The 20,898-nt window shown below is 37.8% G+C and overlaps 1 protein-coding gene across 1 annotated transcript in view; it reads right to left on the reverse strand.

Annotated features, from left to right (window-relative positions):
- CSPP1 (centrosome and spindle pole associated protein 1) overlaps positions 1–20,898 on the reverse strand; it is a 108,046-nt gene that overhangs the window by 30,003 nt on the left and 57,145 nt on the right. The window contains exons 14-18 of the mRNA XM_060200582.1: positions 20,666–20,787; positions 20,237–20,315; positions 16,979–17,108; positions 11,642–11,789; positions 4,288–4,440 (exon numbers count right to left, since the gene is read on the reverse strand). Coding sequence (XP_060056565.1) covers positions 4,288–4,440; positions 11,642–11,789; positions 16,979–17,108; positions 20,237–20,315; positions 20,666–20,787 — 632 coding nt within the window. The remainder of the gene's footprint in view (positions 1–4,287; positions 4,441–11,641; positions 11,790–16,978; positions 17,109–20,236; positions 20,316–20,665; positions 20,788–20,898) is intronic.

Raw genomic sequence — 20,898 nt, forward strand, 5'->3', positions numbered from 1 at the left:
ATGTACTACCTATACATAGTAATATATACTCTAAGGAAAAAAAAAACATTTTTACACAAGTTACTTGAAAAATAATTACACCCCTGAAATCTCTTTAAAGGCAGGAAGAAAAAACAGTATTTAAATTTAAGCTTCTCTTAGTTGTTCACTATTGAGTTTCCAGTTCTTTACACTAGCTTGTCAGTGTTCTATTCTCTCTTTCCATTCCTGCAGCTATGTATGCTGGTTAATTTGAAAATGTAGCCGCCATTCAAGTCTGTTTTGCTTTTGTACTTAAATCTCTTTTTATCTGAATAAATAAATACTTTGAATATTAAAATCTTGTGCTGCTGCGGCAGAAAATCTGTTTAACAAACACAATTGAGTGGATATTTAAATTCAGTCACTGAGATTCTAAATCTTGGAGCAATTACAGCAGAAACATTATTAGATGCACACTCAGTAAAAATAGTAAGTTGTAAAAATAAAATCACTTGTTTTATACACTTTTTCCTTACAAGCAAATGTAACCAGATAGTTATAAGTCAAAAAATAAAATTAAGCATAAAATAAATTTGTACGGACTTTATAAAGCCTTCATCTAAAACTATAAAGTGAAGAAAAAAATTGCAAATGTGAGGCAGGTCTCAAAACAGATCCAATAAAAATAACAGATAAAAAGATTGCTTTTTTTTTTTTTGTCAATACCAGGAATTCACTGGTCTGGTCTGACTTTTTCATATACAGAGATACGGGGGGGGGGGGGGGGAGGGAGGGAGGAGAAGAGGACAAGAGAGAGGGAAAGATACCATACACCAAAGCTTCCTCCAGTATTGTGGGGGCCAGACTTGAACCTGGGTTCTACACTTGACAAAGCAGATAGGCACCCTCCTAGATAAGCTATCTTGTTGGTCAGAGGACACATTACAGTGTTTTATTTTCATATATATTCAACTTTCCTAATGCCTTTAAAATCCTAAATGCCATATATCTATATGCATTTATGCACAGATGCACATAAAAATACACACATACACAATCACGTATACTGGTGAAGCAACCAGTTAGGTGATTTTAGATAAGTTATTGCATATAGAAATCTATTGTAAGTTAATTCTTAGAGAACAGAAATTTTAACTCATAAGTAACTATTTCCATAAGTCTTTCCTTCAAAAATGCACAAAATTAACGACTGAATATGAATAACAAAATTTGTTGTTCTAATCCTTGTGGTATATTTTCAAGGTTCTGGTTCTACGGATAAATTATATAAGGAAATCTTATAAAATCATACACTCAACTGTGTATACCTATGTTCACAGCGGAACAATTCATAATAGCTAAGACTTGGAAGCACCTTAGGTGTCCAACCACATGTGAGTTGCTAGAAGGTTGCTGTATACATACACACTGGAAGACTATTCGGCTATTAGGAATGATGAATTCACCTTCTTCACCTCATCTTGGATTGGACCTTGAAGGAATCATGTCAAGTGAAATAAGCCAGAAAGAGAAGGCTGAATCTGGGATGATCTCACTCATGGACATAAGTTGAGAAATAAGAACAGAACAGGGAAACACAAAGCAGAACTTGGACCAGGTTTGGTGTATTGCACAAAAGTAGAGGACTTAGGGTGGGGTTGGGTATCTTGGGGGGTGGGGCTTTCAGGTCCTGATCCATGATAATATGGAGGAAGACCTAGGCTGGAAGTAAAAGAGTGTTTTTTTAAAATAGTTTTTTTTTTTAAGACTTTATTTATTAATGAGAACCAGACGTCACTCTGATACGTGTGCTGCCGGGGAATGAACTCGGGACCTCATGCTTGAGAGTCCAGTGCTTTATCTACTGCACCACCTCCCGGACCACGGTAAAAGTGTTTTGTAGAAACTTTTGTGAGAAAATTTACACATGTATCAACAATTGTATTTATTATGAAAGGATGTCTTTTATTTTTTTGTTATTGGATAGAGACAGAGAGAAATTGAGAGAGATGGGGGAGATAGAGAGGAAGAGAGACAGAGAGACACCTGCAGGCCTGCTTCACCGCCTGTGAAGTGACTCCCCTACAGGTGGGGGGTCGGGGGCTTGAACTGGGATCCTACGCATCACATGCACTTAACCTGCTGCACTACTGCCTGACTCCCAAAGGATGTCTCTTAATAGCAACTAAAAATAAAAAGGTTGGGGCTAGAGAGATAGCACCATCAAGTAGGACAACATCAACATTCAGTTCCTGGCACTATAGTAAACCAGAGGTGCTGGGAGAAGGAAAAGGAGGAGACGGATGAGGAAGACAGGGGAGGGAGAAGTGTGAGAGGAGGGGGAAGAGAAGGGGAGGAGAAAGGGGGAGGAGGGGAATGAGGAGGAAAGAAAAAATGTCAAAAATAGAGATTAGCCAGGTGGTAGTGCAGCGGGTTAAGCGCACGTGGCACAAAGTGCAAGGACCGGCGTAAGGACCCCGGTTTGGGCTACCAGCATCCCACCTGCAGGAGGGGTAAGTGGTGAAGCAGGTCCGCAAGTGTCTATCTGTATCTCCCCGTCTTCCCCATCTCTCTCGATTTCTCTCTGTCCTGTCCAACAACAATAGCAATGGCAACAACAACAAAAAACAATAACAAGGGCAACAAAAGGGAAAAAATGGCCTCCAGGAGCAGTGGATTTGTAGTGCAGGCACCGAGCCCCAGCGATAACTCTGGAGGCAGGACAAAAAAAATAAAATTAAATAAATAAATATATATATAAAGATTAAGCTCCTGGCACACTGGGCCACTCAGTGGTGCTCCCCGTGAGTGCAGACATTACTGAGCACAAGTACCAGGGTTCGAGATCCCACTCCCTACCTGCAGGGAGGAAGTTTCATGAGTGGTAAAGCAGGTCTGCAGATGTGTTTCTCTCTGCCCCTCTACCTCCCCTCCCTTCTCATTCTCTCTCTGTCCTAGCAAGTGCAACAGAACAGAGGGGAGAAAATGCCAGGCATGTTTTTCAGTGGGGGAGCACACACTTTGCATAAGTGAAGCCATGGATTTGATACCTACGATCCCACTTAAAAAATAAAACAACAAATAAATACATGTTTAAGAAAAGGAAATCTATGTGACATTCTATAAATCATACTCCCCTAGTAAAACAATTTTTAAAAATGTAAGAAAAGTGAACCAGTAAAGTAGCTCACTTGGATACAGTGTGTTGTTCTACCATGTATGCAATGTACACTGAAGGAATCTTCTGTTATGCGATCTCTGTTCATTCTGTCTTTAAAGAAAGAAAAAGGAAGGGGGCGTGGGGGCAGATTTCAAATTTAGCTTTAATGATGTGACTAAAGTAGTTACATCATATCTTTGTATATGTGGTTTTCTAAGGTAGGTCAGATACCACAAGATAAACAAGAATAAATTTCATTCTATAATTTATCATACCACACCTGATGCTTTCTCACTAAATCAAATCCAAGGTGTAAAGAAATAAATTGTTTATGTATTAAAAACTACTAGAGCAAGGCTGGGCAGACAGAATAATGGTTACCAAAAAAAAAAAAAAAAAGTCCTCATTCCTAATGCTCTGAGGTCCCAGGTTCAAAACCCCACACGGGGGTCGGGCGGTAGCACAACGGGTTAAGCGCAAGTGGTGCAAAGGGCAAGGACCAGTGTAAGGACACCAGTTCGAGCACCCAGCTCCCCACCTGCAGGGGAGTCACTTCACAGGCTTCACTACAGGTCTGCAGGTGTCTATCTTTCTCTCCTCCTGTCTTCCCCTCCTCTCTCCATTTCTCTCTGTCCTATCCAACAACGAACGGCATCAACAACAACAATAATAACCACAACTAGGCTATAACAACATGGGCAACAAAAGGGGGAAAAAATGGCCTCCAGGAGCAGTGGATTCACAGTGCTGTCACTGAGGCCCCAGCAGTAACCCTGGAGGCAACAACAACAACAAAAAACCCACATCAACATAAACCAGAAGCTGAGCAGTGGTGATGTAGAAAAATAAATAAATAAATAAATAACTTAGAATTGAAGAAATGTACTCTGATCAGCAAAGGAAAAATATTAGCAGCAGCTGAGATTTAAATAAGCAAATAAAGCTGAGAAAAAACACAGTATTACAGTGAAACTCTATTTCCCCCTACTCACATTTTTTAAAAATATCAATAAAGAAAATATATTGTAAAAAGTAGACATTGTATCATGCTTCCTGACTAATATCAGTCAAATTCTCAAAATCATAACACCTTTGTCAGAGAACCGAAGGAAATCATTACTGAACAACTTTAGAAAATTTGAAACAAATAAAATGTGATTAAAAACCTGAGTTTTTATTTGCAGAATCTTCTAGGTTTTCAGCATTTGAAGTGGCTAAAGTTTGGTCTAGAGATACAACAGCCCTTTTCTCTTCGTGTGTTCTTGCATCAGGGTTATGGTAGGCATCTACATTTTGTCTGTGCATTCTATTCAAATCAGCTGAGAGGGAAAAATAAGCAGTTTATTTCAATAAAATACATCTCTATAATCAGTATACTCAACACATTTTCTTAAAATAGGGGATCAGAAAAATAATAGATCAGAGCTGGAATAATTCAATGACATCTTGGTATCCTGAAAACAAAATTATCAGCACTTGTAAAAATTTTTTCAAATACTTTTAGAATGAAAGTGTAAAGTGAGTAAAGAACTTAAGTAAAAATCTTTGACAACTCATAAAAATCATATTCAGCTGTAGTAGAGCTGCGTCTACAGGTAGAGCAGGACATGCACTCAGGAAGTCTCAGCTTGGATCAGCAGCACTAACAGCAGATTATGGATTTTCTTTTTCATTTACACAGACTATATAATAATAAGTATAAATAAGTGTCCTGCGGCTTGAGGAGACATCGTAATGAATATTCAGAAGTCCTTCTCCCCTGTGGTTCTCAACCCCCAGGCTCAACCCCCAACACCACCATAAGTCAGAGCTGATGAGTACTCTGCTATCTTCCTCTCTGTATCTCTCATCACAAACAAGTAAATAAAGCAATAAATAAGTAAAATTTAAATGAAAAATATGTCCTATAAGTAAACAGACACCTTAAGAAGCTTCAGAATCAGTATTATGTTATACTTTACTATTATGATTACACGTAACATTCGAGTAACAGTCAATCATGTAAAAAAGAAAGTGTAATTTAGCAGAGTACAATCTCAGACTTAAGATAATCAGACTCAATCATTAAAACAAACTCATATTGTGTTATGTGGAATAAATGGCTTCTTGATAAAGTTATCATTCCTTGTCAATTTTGTATGTAGTATTAAGGTGTTTTAAAATCAGTAAAAAACATGAGGTAAAAAAGACCAGTGATCAAGAGCATAATTTGCCAACAGCAAAGATGTCATTTAAAAATAAATCATTTCAAATGTAAACCAACACACTTAATATGAAATTAACACCACTGGAATGACTCTACAATGGACAAAACAATAAAAAAGTGTCACAATAAAAGATTCAAGAACAGGAAAAGAATCCTATAACCTAAACAATTGTTCATACCAATGCTAAGTTATTTTTCTAATTTTTTTATTTATTCCCTTTGTTGCCCTTATTGTTTTATTGTTGTAGTTAATATGGTTGTTGTTATTGATGTCATCATTGTTGGATAGGAGAGAGAGAAATGAAGAGAGGAGGGGAAGACAGAGGGGGAGAGAAAGATAAGACACATGCAGACCTGCTTCACTGCCTGTGAAGCAACTACCCTGTAGGTGGGGAGCCAGGGGCTCGAACCAGGATCCTTACACCAGCCCTTGAACATTGCGCCACGTGTGCTTAACCCAATGCACTACCGCCCGACTCCCACCAGGGCTAAATTATATGACACCTACAGGCAAACAGTACACAAATCGTTATTAATTTTTCAATACTTTTAAATAATTTGTATATAAAGCTAAATTAATTCTTCAAAATTAAAATTCATTTTTACAAGAGAGTCATTCTTGGTACTTCAATAGTTTCAAAGTATTTTTGTAAAAATGTCTTGAGATTGGGCTGAGTAGACAGTACACAAAAGGTATACAAAAGAATTTCACTCCTGAGGCTCTGAGGTCCCAGGTTTAAGCCTTAGCACCATCAAAAGCCAAAGCTGAGCAACATTTTAGTCCCTTTCCCACTCCCACTCTCTATATGCCGAAACAAACAAACAAACAAAATGCCTGGGATATGCTATGTACTGCACTAGGGTCAGGATTACAATCTATGGCTGACACACAAACTCTTTTGTAATCAGTCAAATGAGAGGACTAATTAAAAAATTCCAACTCTGGCAGCACAATGATACATTTATCAAAATTAGCCTATTTTTTAAAACTATAAACTTATTTTCAAAGATCACAATGTCTTGACACAAATGAAAATCTAATTGGTGGTCTCCAAATTGTCAAAATAAAATATTAAAATAAAAGCATAATGAAACATTACTCACTATACATGTAATCAGTGCCTAAGTGCTTACAGATGAACAGTTCCAAATGGTGATAACGATTTACAGCAACCTTTCTTGGTTACACTTTCTTGGTGAGACCAAAGGATGGCACAAAAACTCTATAAAAATGGAAGCTTCTTGTCCAAATAAGCATATATAAGTACAATATATGTCAGCAACTGCATTCCTCAGCACTTACACAAAGGAAATGGAAAATTAAATCCTCACAAGAAAATCTGTAAGTAGTTTATACTTTACTATTTTTTTAAATTTCTTTATTGGTGAATTAATGTTTTACACTCGACAGTAAATACAAGAGTTTGTACATGCATAACATTTCCCAGTTTTCCATATGAAAAAACAACCCCCAATAAGGCCTCTGTCACCCTTTTTGGAGTTATACTCTCGCCCCCCACCAACCCCTCCCCACCAACCCGAGTCCTTTACTTTGGTGCAACATGTCAATTCCAGTTCTACTTATGTTTTCTCTTCTGATCTGTTTTTCAACTTCTGTCTGAGAGTGACATCACCCCATATTCATCCTTCTGTTTCTGACTTATTTCACTTAACATGAATTTTCAAGATCCATCCAAGATCAGCTGAAAACGGTGAAGTCACCATTTTTTATAGCTGAGTAGTATTCCATTGTGTATATATACCACAACTTGCTCAGCCACTCATCTGTTGTTGGACACCTGGGTTGCTTCCAGTTTTGACTATTAAAAATTGTCCTGCTAATGTGTCCTGCATATGTGTATACAGATCTTTTCGGATAGGTGTGTTGGTTCCTTAGGACATATTCCCAGGAGAGGAATTGCAGGATTATAGGGTAGGTCCATTTCTAGCCTTCTGAGAGTTCTCCAGACTGCTCTCCACAGAGGATGGACCAATTTGCATTGGCACCAGCAGTGTAGGAAGGTTCCTTTGACCCCACACCCTCTTCAGCATTTGCTGCTGTTACCTTTTCTGATGTATGACATTCTCACAGGAGTGAAGTGGTATCTCATTGTTGTCTTGATTTGCATTTCTCTGACAATCAAAGACTTGGAACATTTTTTCACGTATTTCTCAAGCCTTTTGATCTCTTCTGTGGTGAATATTCTGTCCATGTCCTCTCCCCATTTTTGGAATGGGTTATTTGTTTTCTTGTTGTTGAGTTTGGCAAGCTCTTTATATATTTTGGTTATTAAACTCTTGTCTGATGTATGGCATGTAAAGATCTTCTCCCATTCTGTGAGGGGTCTCTTGGTTTGGGTAGTGGTTTCTTTAGCTGTGCAGAAGCTTTTTAATTTGATGTAGTCCCATAGGTTTATGCTTGCCTTAGTCTTCTTTGTAATTGGATTCGTTTCATTGAAGATGTCTTTAAAATGTATGCGGAAAAGAGTTCTGCCAATATTTTCCTCTAAGTATCTGATAGTTTGTGGTCTAACATCCAAGTCCTTGATCCACTTGGAATTTACTTTTGTATTTGGTGAAATATAGTGGTTCAGTTTCATTCTTCTGCATGTTTCAACCCATTCTTTCCAACACCATTTGCTGAAGAGACTCTGCTTTCCCCACTTAATAGTCTGAGCCCTTTTGTCAAAGATTAGATGTCCATAGGTGTGGGGGCAGGAAGATTTTTGATAACTGTTTCAATTTCATTAGCTGTGATGGCCCTGTTCATGTTATCTAGTTCCTCTTTACTTAGTTTTGGAAGTACGTGGGTATCTAGGAAAATGGCCATTTCTTCCAGGTTCTCTAACTTGGTGACATATAGTTGTTCATAGAAGTCTCACATGATATGTTGAATTTCTGTGGTGTCTGTTGTGGTATCTCCTCTTTCATTTACAATATGATTTATTTGGGTCTTCTCCCTTTTCTTGTGTGTGACTATGGCTAAATGTTTGTCAATTTTGTTTACTCATTTGAAGAACCAACACTTGCTTTCATTAATCTTTTGTATGGTTTTCTTATTTTCAGTGATATTTCTTTCTGCCCTGACTTTAGAGATGTCTGTCCTTCTGGTTGCTTTAGGGTTCCTTTGTTCTTCTTCTTCTTCTTCTATGTCTTTAAGAAGTACAATCAGGCTGTTTATTTGTGCTTTTTCTTGTTTCCTAATGTGTGCTTGTATGGCTATGAACTTCCCTCTCAGTACTGCCTTAGCTGTGTCCCAAATATTTTGATAGCTTGTGTCTTCATTTTCATTGAACTCTTGAAACATTTTGATTTCTTCCTTTATTTCCTCTTTGACCCAGTAGTTGTTAAGTAGTGTACTGCTGAGCTTCCACATTTTGGGACTATTACTAATCTTTTGTTGATTGTTAAGTGTTAGTTTAATTCCACTGTGGTCTGAGAAGATGCTTGGGATGATTTCAATGCTCTTGAATTTGCTGATGCTGTCTTTGTGGTCTATCATATGGTGTATCCTTGAGAATGACCCATGTGGACTTGAGTAAAATGTGTATTCCAGTTTCTTGGGATGAATGACTCTGAAAATGTCCAATAGTTAGTTCTAGCTTATCTATCTCCTCATTTAGCTCTGTCATGATTTTATTGATTTTCTGCCTGGATGATCTGTCTGGTTGAGAGAGTGGGGTGTTGAAGTCCCCTACTATGACTGTGTTGCTCTTAATATACTGCTGTAGCTCTTTCAGTAGATGTTTGATATATTTAGATGGCTTCTCGTTGGGTTCATAGATGTTAATAATTGTTAAGTCCTCATAATGGACTGATCCACTGAGCATTAGGAAGTGTCCATCTTTTTTAATTTTATTTATTTTTAAGTCTATCATGTCAGATATGAGAATAGCTATTCCTGCCCTTTTTTGTGAGCCGTTGGCTTGTATAATTTTCTGTATTTTCACTTTGAGTCTATGTTTGTCTTGTTGAGTTAGGTGGGTTTCCTATAAACAGCATATTGTTGGGTTGTGTTTTCTCATCCATCTTCCTACTCTGTGCCTTTTAATAGGTTTATTCAGTCCACTGACATTTGTTGATATCAAAGTTTGAAGATATTTTAATGCCATTCTTATAGAGTTTTAGAGTGTTCTGATCTATGGCATATTTATGGTGGTCTGACTGTTTATAGGAGACCTTTCAGAACTTCTTTCAGGGCAGGCTTGGTGATAGTTGATTCTTTCAACTGTTGCTTATCTGAGAAGGTTTTGATGCCTCCATCTAGTCTGAATGACAGTCTAGAAGGATACAGTTGCCTTGGTTGAAAGCCTTTCTCACTGAGCACTCCATAGATATCTTGCCATACTCTTCTGGCCTGTAGTGTTTGTGTGGAGAAATCTGCTGCTAATCTTATGGGTTCTCCTCTGTAGGTGACTCTTTGTTTTTCTCTTGCAGCCTTCAGGATCCTTTCTTTATTCTTATTCCTTTCCATTCTAAATAGGATGTGTCTTGGTGTCTTTAAGTCTGGGTTAATTCTATTTGGGACCTTCTGGGCTTCTTGAACCTTTATGTCTTTTATGTTGTCTAGACTTGAGAAGTTCTCAGCTATTATGTCCTGAAGAATGCTTTCTTCCCCTCCTCTCTTTCTTCCTCTGGTAAGCCAATAATGCATATATATTGTTTCTTTTGAAGTCATCCCATAGGTCTCTGTTGTTGTTTTAAGTATCTCTTAATCTCTTTTTGAGATCTCTTCTTTTTCAGTTGTCTCTAATTCTTCCTCGATCTTGCTAATTCTGTCTTCAACCACATTGATTCTATTCTCTCTCTGCCCTCTACTGTTTTCTGGAGTTCATCTATTTTGTTATCCTGTTCTGATACTGTTGTAGCTTGTTCAGCTAGTTGTGTTCTTAGCTCAGCTATTTCAACTTTCAGCTCTCTAATAACCTTGAAATAATTAGTGTTTTCTTCCAGGGTCGTCTCATTCGTTGTTTCTGCATTTCTGATAACGATTCTTTCAAACTCTTTACTCACTCCTGTGATTATTTCCTTTAGTGTTTGGATGTTGACATCATTATTTTGTGCTTCACCCTTTGGGGAGCTTTTAGCTGGACACTTGTCCTGGTTCATCTCTCCAATATTTCTTCTTGTTGGTTTAACCACTTTATATAGTATGTTATGAGGTTTCTCTCTATATATACTTTTCAAATTACTGATCATTCTTGCCTGGATTGACTTGTGTCTAAGTAAGGTAAGTAAAGGGTTCACAGTTGTGGAAATTGACAGTTGTTTCAATAGTATTTTAATCCCTGAGTTGGAGCTCAGTGGCTAAAAGCCTCTTTTGTTTTTTTTTCTTCCCTGTAGGGTATGGGAGCCTGAGGGCTTTTAAACTATAAGTAGGCTTCTTAGCTTAATCACTGACTCCTGACTAAGAGATAAAGCAGGGTAGGGCAGAGATAATCCAGTGGTTATGCAAAGAGACTCTCAGAGCTCCACTGCTAGGCCAAGGAAGTATAGGTCTTCTCCTGAGTTTCCTGGTTAGTTCTCTGTCCCCTGGTGTCAGCCAAGGCCTCCCACCGCTGGCTCCAGATTCTGAGGGCAGTAGCAGTAGAGATTCAGTTACACTTGGTGAGTCTTAGGGGAGTCCTTTCCTCCCTTCAGCAGTCTTTTTGTTGGTTAAACAGACTGGAGGTGATGTCTTAACTGGTAAGCTGCCAGACTGTTACCAGCCACTTAATCTCTCCCTAGGCTACTGTCTGTCCACGAGTCACATGTGTTTGCACTCAATGGTGATTTGGTGGGTTCCTGAAGTCATTCTAGTCTTGTCTCGTTGTGGTCCTTGGTGGTCTCCTTTGGTATTCCTAGTTTACCCGGGAGAGGAGAGGAGAGAAATGCAGCTCCTGGGTGGTCTCCTTTGGTATTCCTAGTTGACCCAGGAGAGGAGAGGAGAGAAATGCAGCTGCTGCTGCTCCGTAGCCCTGCCTCAGAAAGTCTATACTTTATTATTTTAACTAGGAAATCTTAAATTTTCTTCTATCAGTTTGGGTAACAATGCAAACTAGCATGATCTTTTCTCTACAGTTCAGTTACTGTCAACAGATGATAGAATATGAATAATAAAAATAAGTAGTTTAAATCACTAATAAAAATAAGTAGTATTATGAAAACTCTCTAAGTTATATCATTATATTTATTACCAAAATATCTTTTTTTTTCAATTATATAAAAAAGAGAGATCTCACTTTACAGGCTATGATCCCCATTTATTTCTACTCCTAGTCCTTCAAAAGTTAAAAATTAATTGATTTTTAAAACAGATCAATGCAATTACTTACTTATCAGGTTCCCTTTCGCATCTCTGAGAGGTGCTCCACCTCCACCTTTCCCCCATGGGTTATAACTTCTCATCTCAGCTGCTAGTTTGGCTTCATATTCTTCCTTTTCTTCACGCTCCTTCTTCCTTCTCTCTTCTCTCTCCCGAATCTTGACATGAAAAATATTTCTAAGTGCTAATAAACATCCTGACACATACATTTATTTTCAGTATAGTATTTGGCTTTATTATTTTATTTTTCTTATTAAAACTGTAAGTTCTTTTTTTTCTGTATGATTCATGATATAGTTTAAGATGACAAAAAAAAACAGCTTTTTAAAAAATAGTTTGATGGCTGGAATATATAACTGCTTCTCCTTTATTAAATCATACCACTAGAGTTATTTCTAGTCACTCATGTCATGGACTAACCCAACTCCTCTTTCCCATTCTCAACTGTTACCTGAGCCATTCCTGTCCAAACCTCAGAAGACCAGTAAGACCTCTTCGCCTCCATTCTTACCTATCCTTTCATAGGCTCTGGCCAGTCACAAGATGTTCCACATATGTCACCAGAATTACTCTACCCTAATCAAACATGATTTTCCAAATTTAGAGACTGAAAGTTCAAAACTCTTTGGAGAATGTGGAGCTACATTAAGTGCAACTTTTTAAAAGAATATGAAGCAAATATATATTTACTGTCTTTTTAAAAAAAAAATGTCTTAAGTTGTTCTCTCTAAAGACACAAATAAGCAATAATCAAATGTCTACATTTTAGAAAGTTACTTTTAGAGTCATAACCATAACTGTAGAAATTTTAAGTCATCACCCTAAAAGATTAAGAAAGTTATCACATACAAAATGTGTTTCAGGGAGTCGGGCAGTAGCACAGTGGGTTAAGCGCACATGGCGCAAAGGGCAAGGACCCGCGTGGGGATCCCGGTTGGAGGCCTGGCTCCCACCTGCAGGGGAGTCGCTTCACAGGTGGTGAAGCAGGTCTGCAGGTGTCTTTCTCTCCCCCTCTGACTTCCCCTCCTCTCTCCATTTCTCTCCGTTCTGTCTAACAATTATGACATCAATAGCAACAATAATAATAACTACAACAACAATAAAAAGGGCAACAGAAAGGGGAAAACTATTTTAAAAAAATGTTTTTTAATCTTTTTCATAGGGCCGTGTGGTGGCACACCTGGCTGAGCACACATTACAGTGCACAAGAACCCGGGTTTGAGCCCCCGGCCCCCATCTGCCAGGGGAAACTTCACCAGTGGAGAAGCAGGGCTGCAAGTATCTCTCTCCCTCTCTATCACCCCCTTCCCTCTGAATTTCTGGCTGTCCCTATCCAATAAATAAATAAAGATAAAACAAAACAAACAAACAAAATGAATACTTCAATATGTGTTTCATGAGTTAGGAGACCTAGTTTTTTGTTTCACTTTTTAATATGGTCAATTAAAAAGATACATAAGGGGGCTGGGTGGTGGTGCACCAGGTAAAGTGAACACATTACAGTGCACAAGGATCCAGGCTCAAGGCTCTGGTCCCTACAAGCAGTAGTAGGAGGGAAGCTTCACAAGCAATGAAACAGTGCTGCCAGTCTCTGTCTCTCTTCCTCTCTCTCTTCCTCTCAATTTCTCTGTCTCTACCCAAGATAAAGGAATATCTTTTAAACAGAATATTTTTGTAATAAGATACATAAAATCCAATCTTTTATTTGTAAAAGTCTAACAAACAGGCAATGATCATGTCCATGATAAACTAGATAAAGCAAGCCCCCAGCAAAAACAAAAACTCTCACATCTCCAGAGCCCACTGAGCCACCAGCAAGTGCAGGTATGCAGGGTAAGGGGCAAAGGGCAAACAAATAAAAAAAGCAGCTGAAGGTGAAGAAGCCGGCAGAGAGCAGTTGGCAGCCAGCACCGGCCGGATAAGGTGGGGAACGGGTCAAAACCAAGACTGTGCAGCCTGCCCAGACTGCAGACTGCAGAGACCTGCCAGAGATCACAGTACAACCTCCAACAAGGCAGCAGGTTCTCTGTCTGAATCTACCCAAGGTCATATGGAAGACTCTCCTCTCCCCTACCATGATATATAAACACAGCCACAGCGTCACCTGCTGACTCAACAGCAGAAACCAAGCATAGCCAACACATGGGCAAGATTTCAGCTACTCAAACTCACAAAGATTAAGGGGGGGAAGGGCCAGTTTGAGTTTGAACTCAGAAAGCTTATTATGAAGGCGATTCAGACTATAACCATAAAACACAAGACACAAATTCAGGATCTCAGTGATCATTTCAACGGAGAGGTACTGCATGACGGCACAGAGAAAACTGAACAGAGCTACAGGATGTGAAGGCCACTTTAGATGGAATTGAGGCTTACATAAGAGGACTTATGTAAGTCAAATGAATCAGCCTGAGGAGAGACTATCAGAGCTCGAAGATAAAAACCACCACACACTCTTGAGTGCAAAGCTCATAGAAAGGAAAGATTGATGAAAAATGAATCAATTCTCTGTGAAATAGGAGACTCCCTTAGAAAAAACAAATGTGAGAGTCTGATACCTCAGAATGAAGAGGAGGTAGGAACAAAGGACATATTCAAAGAAATCATAGCAAAACTTTTTCTTTTTTTCTAAATTTTATTATCTTTGTTTACTGGATAGAGACAGCCAAAAATTGAGAGGGAAGGGGGAGATAGAGAGGAAGAGAGAAAAAGAGACACCTGCAGCCCCGCTTCACCATTTGTGAAGCTTTCCCCCTGCAGGTGGGGACCAGGGGCTTGAACCTGGGTCCTTGTGCACTGTAACATGTGCGCTCAGCCAGGTGCGCCACCGCCCCGCCCCCCCATTAGCAAAAATTTTGCATGGCCATTATGCTGTCTCTCCAGCCCCATAGCAAAAATTTTTCAACACCTGGGTAGCATCCAAAACATATACATTCAGGAAGTTGAAAAAACCAAGTACCTGTATCTAAAACAGCCCATTCCAAGGCACACCATAGGAAAACTATCCAAAAACAAGGACAAGAAAAAAATATTACAGACTGGTAGGGAAAGGAAGAATTTGACATTCAGATGTAGAACCATTACCAGTTGGCTTTCATCAGATTTCTTTTTTTTTAATATGTATTTTATTTATTCTCTTTTGTTGCCCTGTTTTATTGTTGTAGTTATTATTGTTGTTGTTATTGATGTCGCCATTGCTGGATAAGACAGAGAGAAAAGGAGAGAAGAGAGGAAGACAGAGAGGGGGAGAGAAAGATAGACACCTGCAGACCTGCTTCACCACCTGTGAAGTGACTCCCCTGCAGGTGGGGAGCCGGGGGCTCGAACCAGGATCCTTATGCCAGTCATTGTGCTTTGTGCCACGTGCGCTCAACCCACTACACTACTGCCCGACTCCCCATCAGATTTCTAATCAAACACCCTAGAGGCAAAAAGATAGTGTAATGACATATTATTCATAGCCAGAGCCAAACAATGTTCTATTCCTATCATCTCTCTCTCTCTCTTTCTCTCTAACATAAATGAATAAAATCTTTTTTTAAAAAAAGATAAATTTTCTAGCCACAAATACTCTATCCTGCCAAATTATCCTTCAAGTATGACAGAGAAACTAAATATTCTCAAACATACAAAAACTGAAGGAATTCACTACCAACTATCCTTCCTTTAGAGAATTACAGAAAGGAGTATTCCATAAAGAGAATCAAAGGAGCTCCAAGTCTAAATGAGGTAGCCAGAGGTAGAATAGAACCAGGAGCACAAACAACAGCAACAAAAGAAACAAACACATAGGAGAAAGACAGGTAAACTGGACTGAGTGATATGACCAGTACTGGTGAACAAAAGCCAACTATCAAAGGCATGGATAGACATTAGACCAGAAACTAAAATGGCAATCTCTGCCTCACCTTGGATGGAACCTGAAGAAAAAATACTTGGTAGAATAAGTCAGGAAGAGGGGAATGAATAGTGGATGAGCTCACATGTATGTAAACTCAGGAGGCAGTGTCAGAAAGGGAGAACATGGAGAATCTCAGACTGGGGATGATAGACTGCACCAAAGCAAGGAATTCTAGCGAAAGACTGGAAGTGGAAGGCTTAGGTTCCTAGGTCTAGGGTGAGTGTGTTTCACAGACATCAGTCTGAGTAGGGAAATTGTATCCAGGTGTAGACACACTATAAGTTATTAACTGTGCCATACTGTAAGGTATTAACTCCTCAATAAAAATGGGAATGAAGAAGAAATTTTTGAGGGATATAGAACAACTGCCATTATCTTGTATGCTAAAATTCTTTATTTTAGCATACAAGATAATGGTAGTTATTCTATGTCTCTCAAAAATCCATCTTTCATGGAGAAATGAAATGATTTTGTTTAGTTTTCACCTAGACTTTCCTCTATCCTTCCTTTAAAGACACTCCTCCATGAAACAGAATTTGGGGGGTGAACTCGAAGTGAAACCTTATATGAAAGTACCTCAGATGGATATACACCTACCAAGAATTCTAGAGTTTTCAGAAATGAGTTACTATCCCCTACTCACTCTTCCAAAATAGCCTATACATTTGATATTGGAACTTACAAGTAAACTCTTCAGATGTTATAAACTACAACAGAAGCCACTATTCTTCCCATCAGAAGTATTCTATCTCGGATATTTCACGTGTTAGTTCATTCTCCTTAATTAACTACAATACTCAGAACTACTTCTGATCCTTCTCATTTCTTCAAATCCCAACAGTGAAAATTCCAGACTTGTCTCTTGGATATCCTCCCCATCTGACTTAAGATTCATCCCTCCCTAGCTGGACTACACCAACAATTTACTAGAAAGCTTCCAGACTGTATCTCTTTCCCAACCATTCACACCATAACTAGGTTATCTTCCAAAAAAGCCAACTACTTTTTTATGTTTTTTCCCTTTTTTTTTAACCTTTTTACTTTTTAGCAATACCTTAAAATTTCTCCCTTTAGTTATCCATAATAGGATGAAATTATAATCCCTTATTAGTTAGTCCTTCACACTCTAGAACAGTCTAAATTGTGAAGGACTTTACCCACACCAATTTCATCTACTGAATATATGAGAAATTTCAAACCTATCCGTTGTATAAAATGTAGCTTAAATATCAACAACCATATGAAGCCTGCCTAACTGCCTATGTAATTATTCTCCCTGTCATATGATTCCAATAGCATCCAGTCAATTTCAATAGTCATCACACTGAATGATAACTTGCTTTTTCTCTGTTGCCACACTTCTGAATTACAAGAACCACTGTGCTGACACATTAAGGTGTTCAAAATCAAACAAGAAAATGGACATGTAAACAACTAAGGGGCTACCTGCTGCTGCAAAGCTTCTTGGTAAGACTGAAGTGACTGTTTTGAAGGCTTTGGTTTATCTTCAAAAAATAATCCTGAATTGACTGCTCGATCACTCATAACTTTCAATTCATCTGGTCCAGCTGTATTCCTAATCAAATATATAAAAATTTGAATTCAATTATGAACAAGAAAAAACTCAATACTTCTTTGAAATAGTATGGCACATATGCACATTTAAAAACAGGGATTGGTCAGAAAAAGAGGTCAACAGGTAGGATATCAGCAGGTATTGCTACATGTGTAGCCCAGGTTTGAACCAAGACACCACAGAAGAAGTGCCGTGGCAACGGAGAGCTTGAGTGTGTGCTGTCTTCCTGTCTGCCTCTCTGAATGAAGAAAGTGGCCCACAGTGGTGAAACTGCACGTATATGATGTCCAGGTCACTTAAAAAAAAAAAAAAAGGGGGGGGGATATTTCTCTGTAGGTCAAAGATTCTTTTTTTTTTTTCTCCAGGGTTATTGCTGGGCTCGGTGCCTGCACCACGAATACACCGCTCCTGGAGGCCATTTTTCCCCCCTTTTGTTGCCCTTATTGTTGTAGCCTCGTTGTGGTTATTATTATTATTGTCGTTGTTGATGCTGTTCCTTGTTGGATAGGACCGAGAGAAATGGAGAGAGGAGGGGAAGACAGAAAGGGGGAGAGAAAGATAGACACCTGCAGATCTGCTTCACTGCCTGTGAAGCGACTCCCCTGCAGGTGGGGAGCCGGGGGCTCGAACCGGGATCCTTATGCCAGCCCTTGCGCTTTGTGCCACATGCGCTTAACCCACTGCACCACCGCCCGACTCCCCAAAGATTAATTCTTAAATATCCTACTCCTTTAGCTCTACCAATTGTCTGTGCTCTAATAGTTCATGAGGCTTACAAATGCAATATGCCTATATCTTGACCTAGATGGCAATTAAATGAGGGAATAAAAGATATCACTTTGTGATAAGTGATCTATATTGGCTACAGGATATGCTGAGCTTACTAGACTTAAATGGTACTGTGGCCTAGGAAGTGATGTAGAGGTTAAGCTTTGGACTTCCAGGTGTGGGATCCTTATTCAATCCCTAATACCTATGAGGTACTAGCATTTATATGTGCATATGTGCAAAGGATTATTCTGGTCTCTTCTCTTTCTCCCTATATCTTGAAATAAATAAAATTTTTAAATGTACTATAGATTAACTTAATATCTAAATATGTATTAAAGTTTATCATATAAAATTCTAAGTAGAATCTTTTAAAAAAATAATATTCTTTAAAAGTATTCTGTGATCATTCATTATATTTCATCAAGTAGTATAAGTATGATTTACAAACTCTTCTTAATGCAGAAAAGTAATATCCCTCAAGTAATATCACAATTAGTAGTTTAATCAGTGTGCTCTATTATAAAGTAATATATTCCAAACCACTTTAAGAATAAATTAATTGGACTGGGAAAAGATAGCATAGTGGTTATGCAAAAGACTTTCATGCCAAAAATCTGAGGATCCAGGTTCAATCCCAAGCACCATTATAAGCCAGTGTCTCTCACTCTCTTTGTATCTCTGTTTCTGTATCTCTCTCTTATTAAGGTAATTTTTAAAAAATCAATATATATATATATAATAAATCAAGGAAACTATGTTTTAAAAGAATAATATAATTACAATAAAATGACTTTCCCAAATACATTTTTTAATTTGAAAACCTCATAAAGAATAAAAAAGGGAAATTTTTAAACATGTTATTCTACCAAATTACTTCCTATGTGATATATAGCTAACTAAAATAGAACCTGCCAAAAAATACTAACCAAACTGTCTCTTAGACTCTTTGAAAAATACAGAGGTTATGGGGACAGGGGGAGCATGCACAGGAATGTCAGTGGCAGGTGCAGTGAGTTGTACACACACATATGTGTATGATACCAGCACCTGAAATGTTCTAATTTGTAGAACAATGTTAAATCATTAACGGTATAGTTCCCTTAAAACTGAGCCAGTGCCTGAGTCCAATGATCTATTTCTTTAGCTTCTGTTTCTGAGAATTACCCTATTAGGCCATTATTCCGAATTCCATTTTAGCATAAGTTTGCAAAAAGATTTGTTGTAAGCAACAAAAACACTTAAACTGGTTCTTCACCTATCATTAAGCTTGAACCAAGTAGAGTTACTTCTTTCTTTCTACAAATTTCAAACCAAGTCTATAGGATTACTTATTATTTCCCCAATTCTGAGCATCTTCTTGTTTCTTATGCTTTTGCAATCTGACTCACTTCATTTAAACTCATCATTTGAAGCTTTTTTTCTCCCTAGGAATAAAGACTTTATTTTTGTAATTTTCCAAACTTTTAGGTATTTCCGTACAGCATGGAAATTTCAATCCACCTTTTTTCTCTGTTATAATACAGTCTATCAATTTGGTCTCCTTTATCTAACAATTCTTCATTTCATCTTGTTGTTCTTCCTTTCATCTCATTAGTATAGTTGTGTACAAACACATTTTGCATTTACGTTTCTTCACTTGATCTATACGTATGTCCTCATTATAGAGACAGAGAGAAAAAAAATTCTAAATGACAGCAATAAACTTTTTAAATGAAAGCTTCAGAAATGATAGAACACATTTTTGTGGCTTTATGCCTATATAGAGAAAGACTTCAAGTATAAATATAGGTACTTTTATATCTAGGGGGTGAATATATAAGCATTTTTCAAAGGATGAATGAAATTTTGGATTATTTTAATTACTTGCACATTTGTAGTTATTGACCAATGATAAAGATTCATGACTTACCTAATACAAGAAAGTAAATTTTTTGTTGTTGTTGTTTTTGTTTTTGCCATCAAGGCTTCACTAGCGCTCAGTGCTTGCATGATTCTACCACTCTTAGAGAGCCCCACCCCCAAAAGGTATGAGAGAGAGAAGAGAGCTAAAAAGAGAGAGACTAGAAATACCACAGTAACACTTCAACACTTGTGAAACTTCCATTGCGTAAGGAACTGCCACATGGTCACCAAGTGCTCGAACCTCATATGTTACTAAGTGCGCACTCTATAAAGTGAAATATCTCCCAACTACCTACTGACTTTTTAGGCGTATTTTCTATGAAAATATAACAATAATTTAAACATACTGGCCATGCACTAACTGAAAATTTAAGTTATAGCTGACATAAAGAGTAATATAGATTATATGAAAGAGAAATTAATTTTGAAAAATGTTACTACTTTGAACAACTTACACAATAGGATGTGCTGGCAGATGGGGGACAGGAGCACTAACATACGCTGCAGGCTGGACTCCCATCATTCCTGAACCATCTTTAAAAAAGAAGTATTTTAGGATATTCATTTAATAAAAACTTATTCCTAAAGAGAAAAAAGTCAGGTACTGAAAATGTTACCTAAAGAAAGAAAGGCATCAATTATTTCCTCTTAAGTTGAAAGTAAAGAAACAAAGGTAAAATAGTTGCTTCTTAAATGTAGATGAAAAAAGAAACGACTATATGTAACTGAGTTTTAAAATAGAGCACTTCTTAAGGCCGTAAATATACAATAATTAAATAACGTTATACTTGACATTTTTTCCCCTGCTTGCACAAAATAACAATTCTGCCTAAACCACTGGGAGAAAATAATATTAATAACTAGTAACCCTAATAATAACTTACAATAAGCAAGACCCGGATCCAAAGTATTCCTGGCCCCATAAAAATAGTAAGCATCATCATAAGGTGTCCGATAGTTATTAGCCAAAGGTGGTAGTAGCGGAGGTGGAGGCAGAGGGGCAATCCTACAGAAAGAAAAAAAAAAGAAAAAAGGAAATAGAAAGAAAATGTAAAAATCTTCTAGTTCATTGTAAAATGTACTGAATATACTTAACTGAAATTTCATTGCTGCTTTA

Source organism: Erinaceus europaeus, chromosome 1 (genome assembly GCF_950295315.1).
Source record: "Erinaceus europaeus chromosome 1, mEriEur2.1, whole genome shotgun sequence".
NCBI classification, from domain to species: Eukaryota; Metazoa; Chordata; class Mammalia; order Eulipotyphla; family Erinaceidae; genus Erinaceus; species Erinaceus europaeus.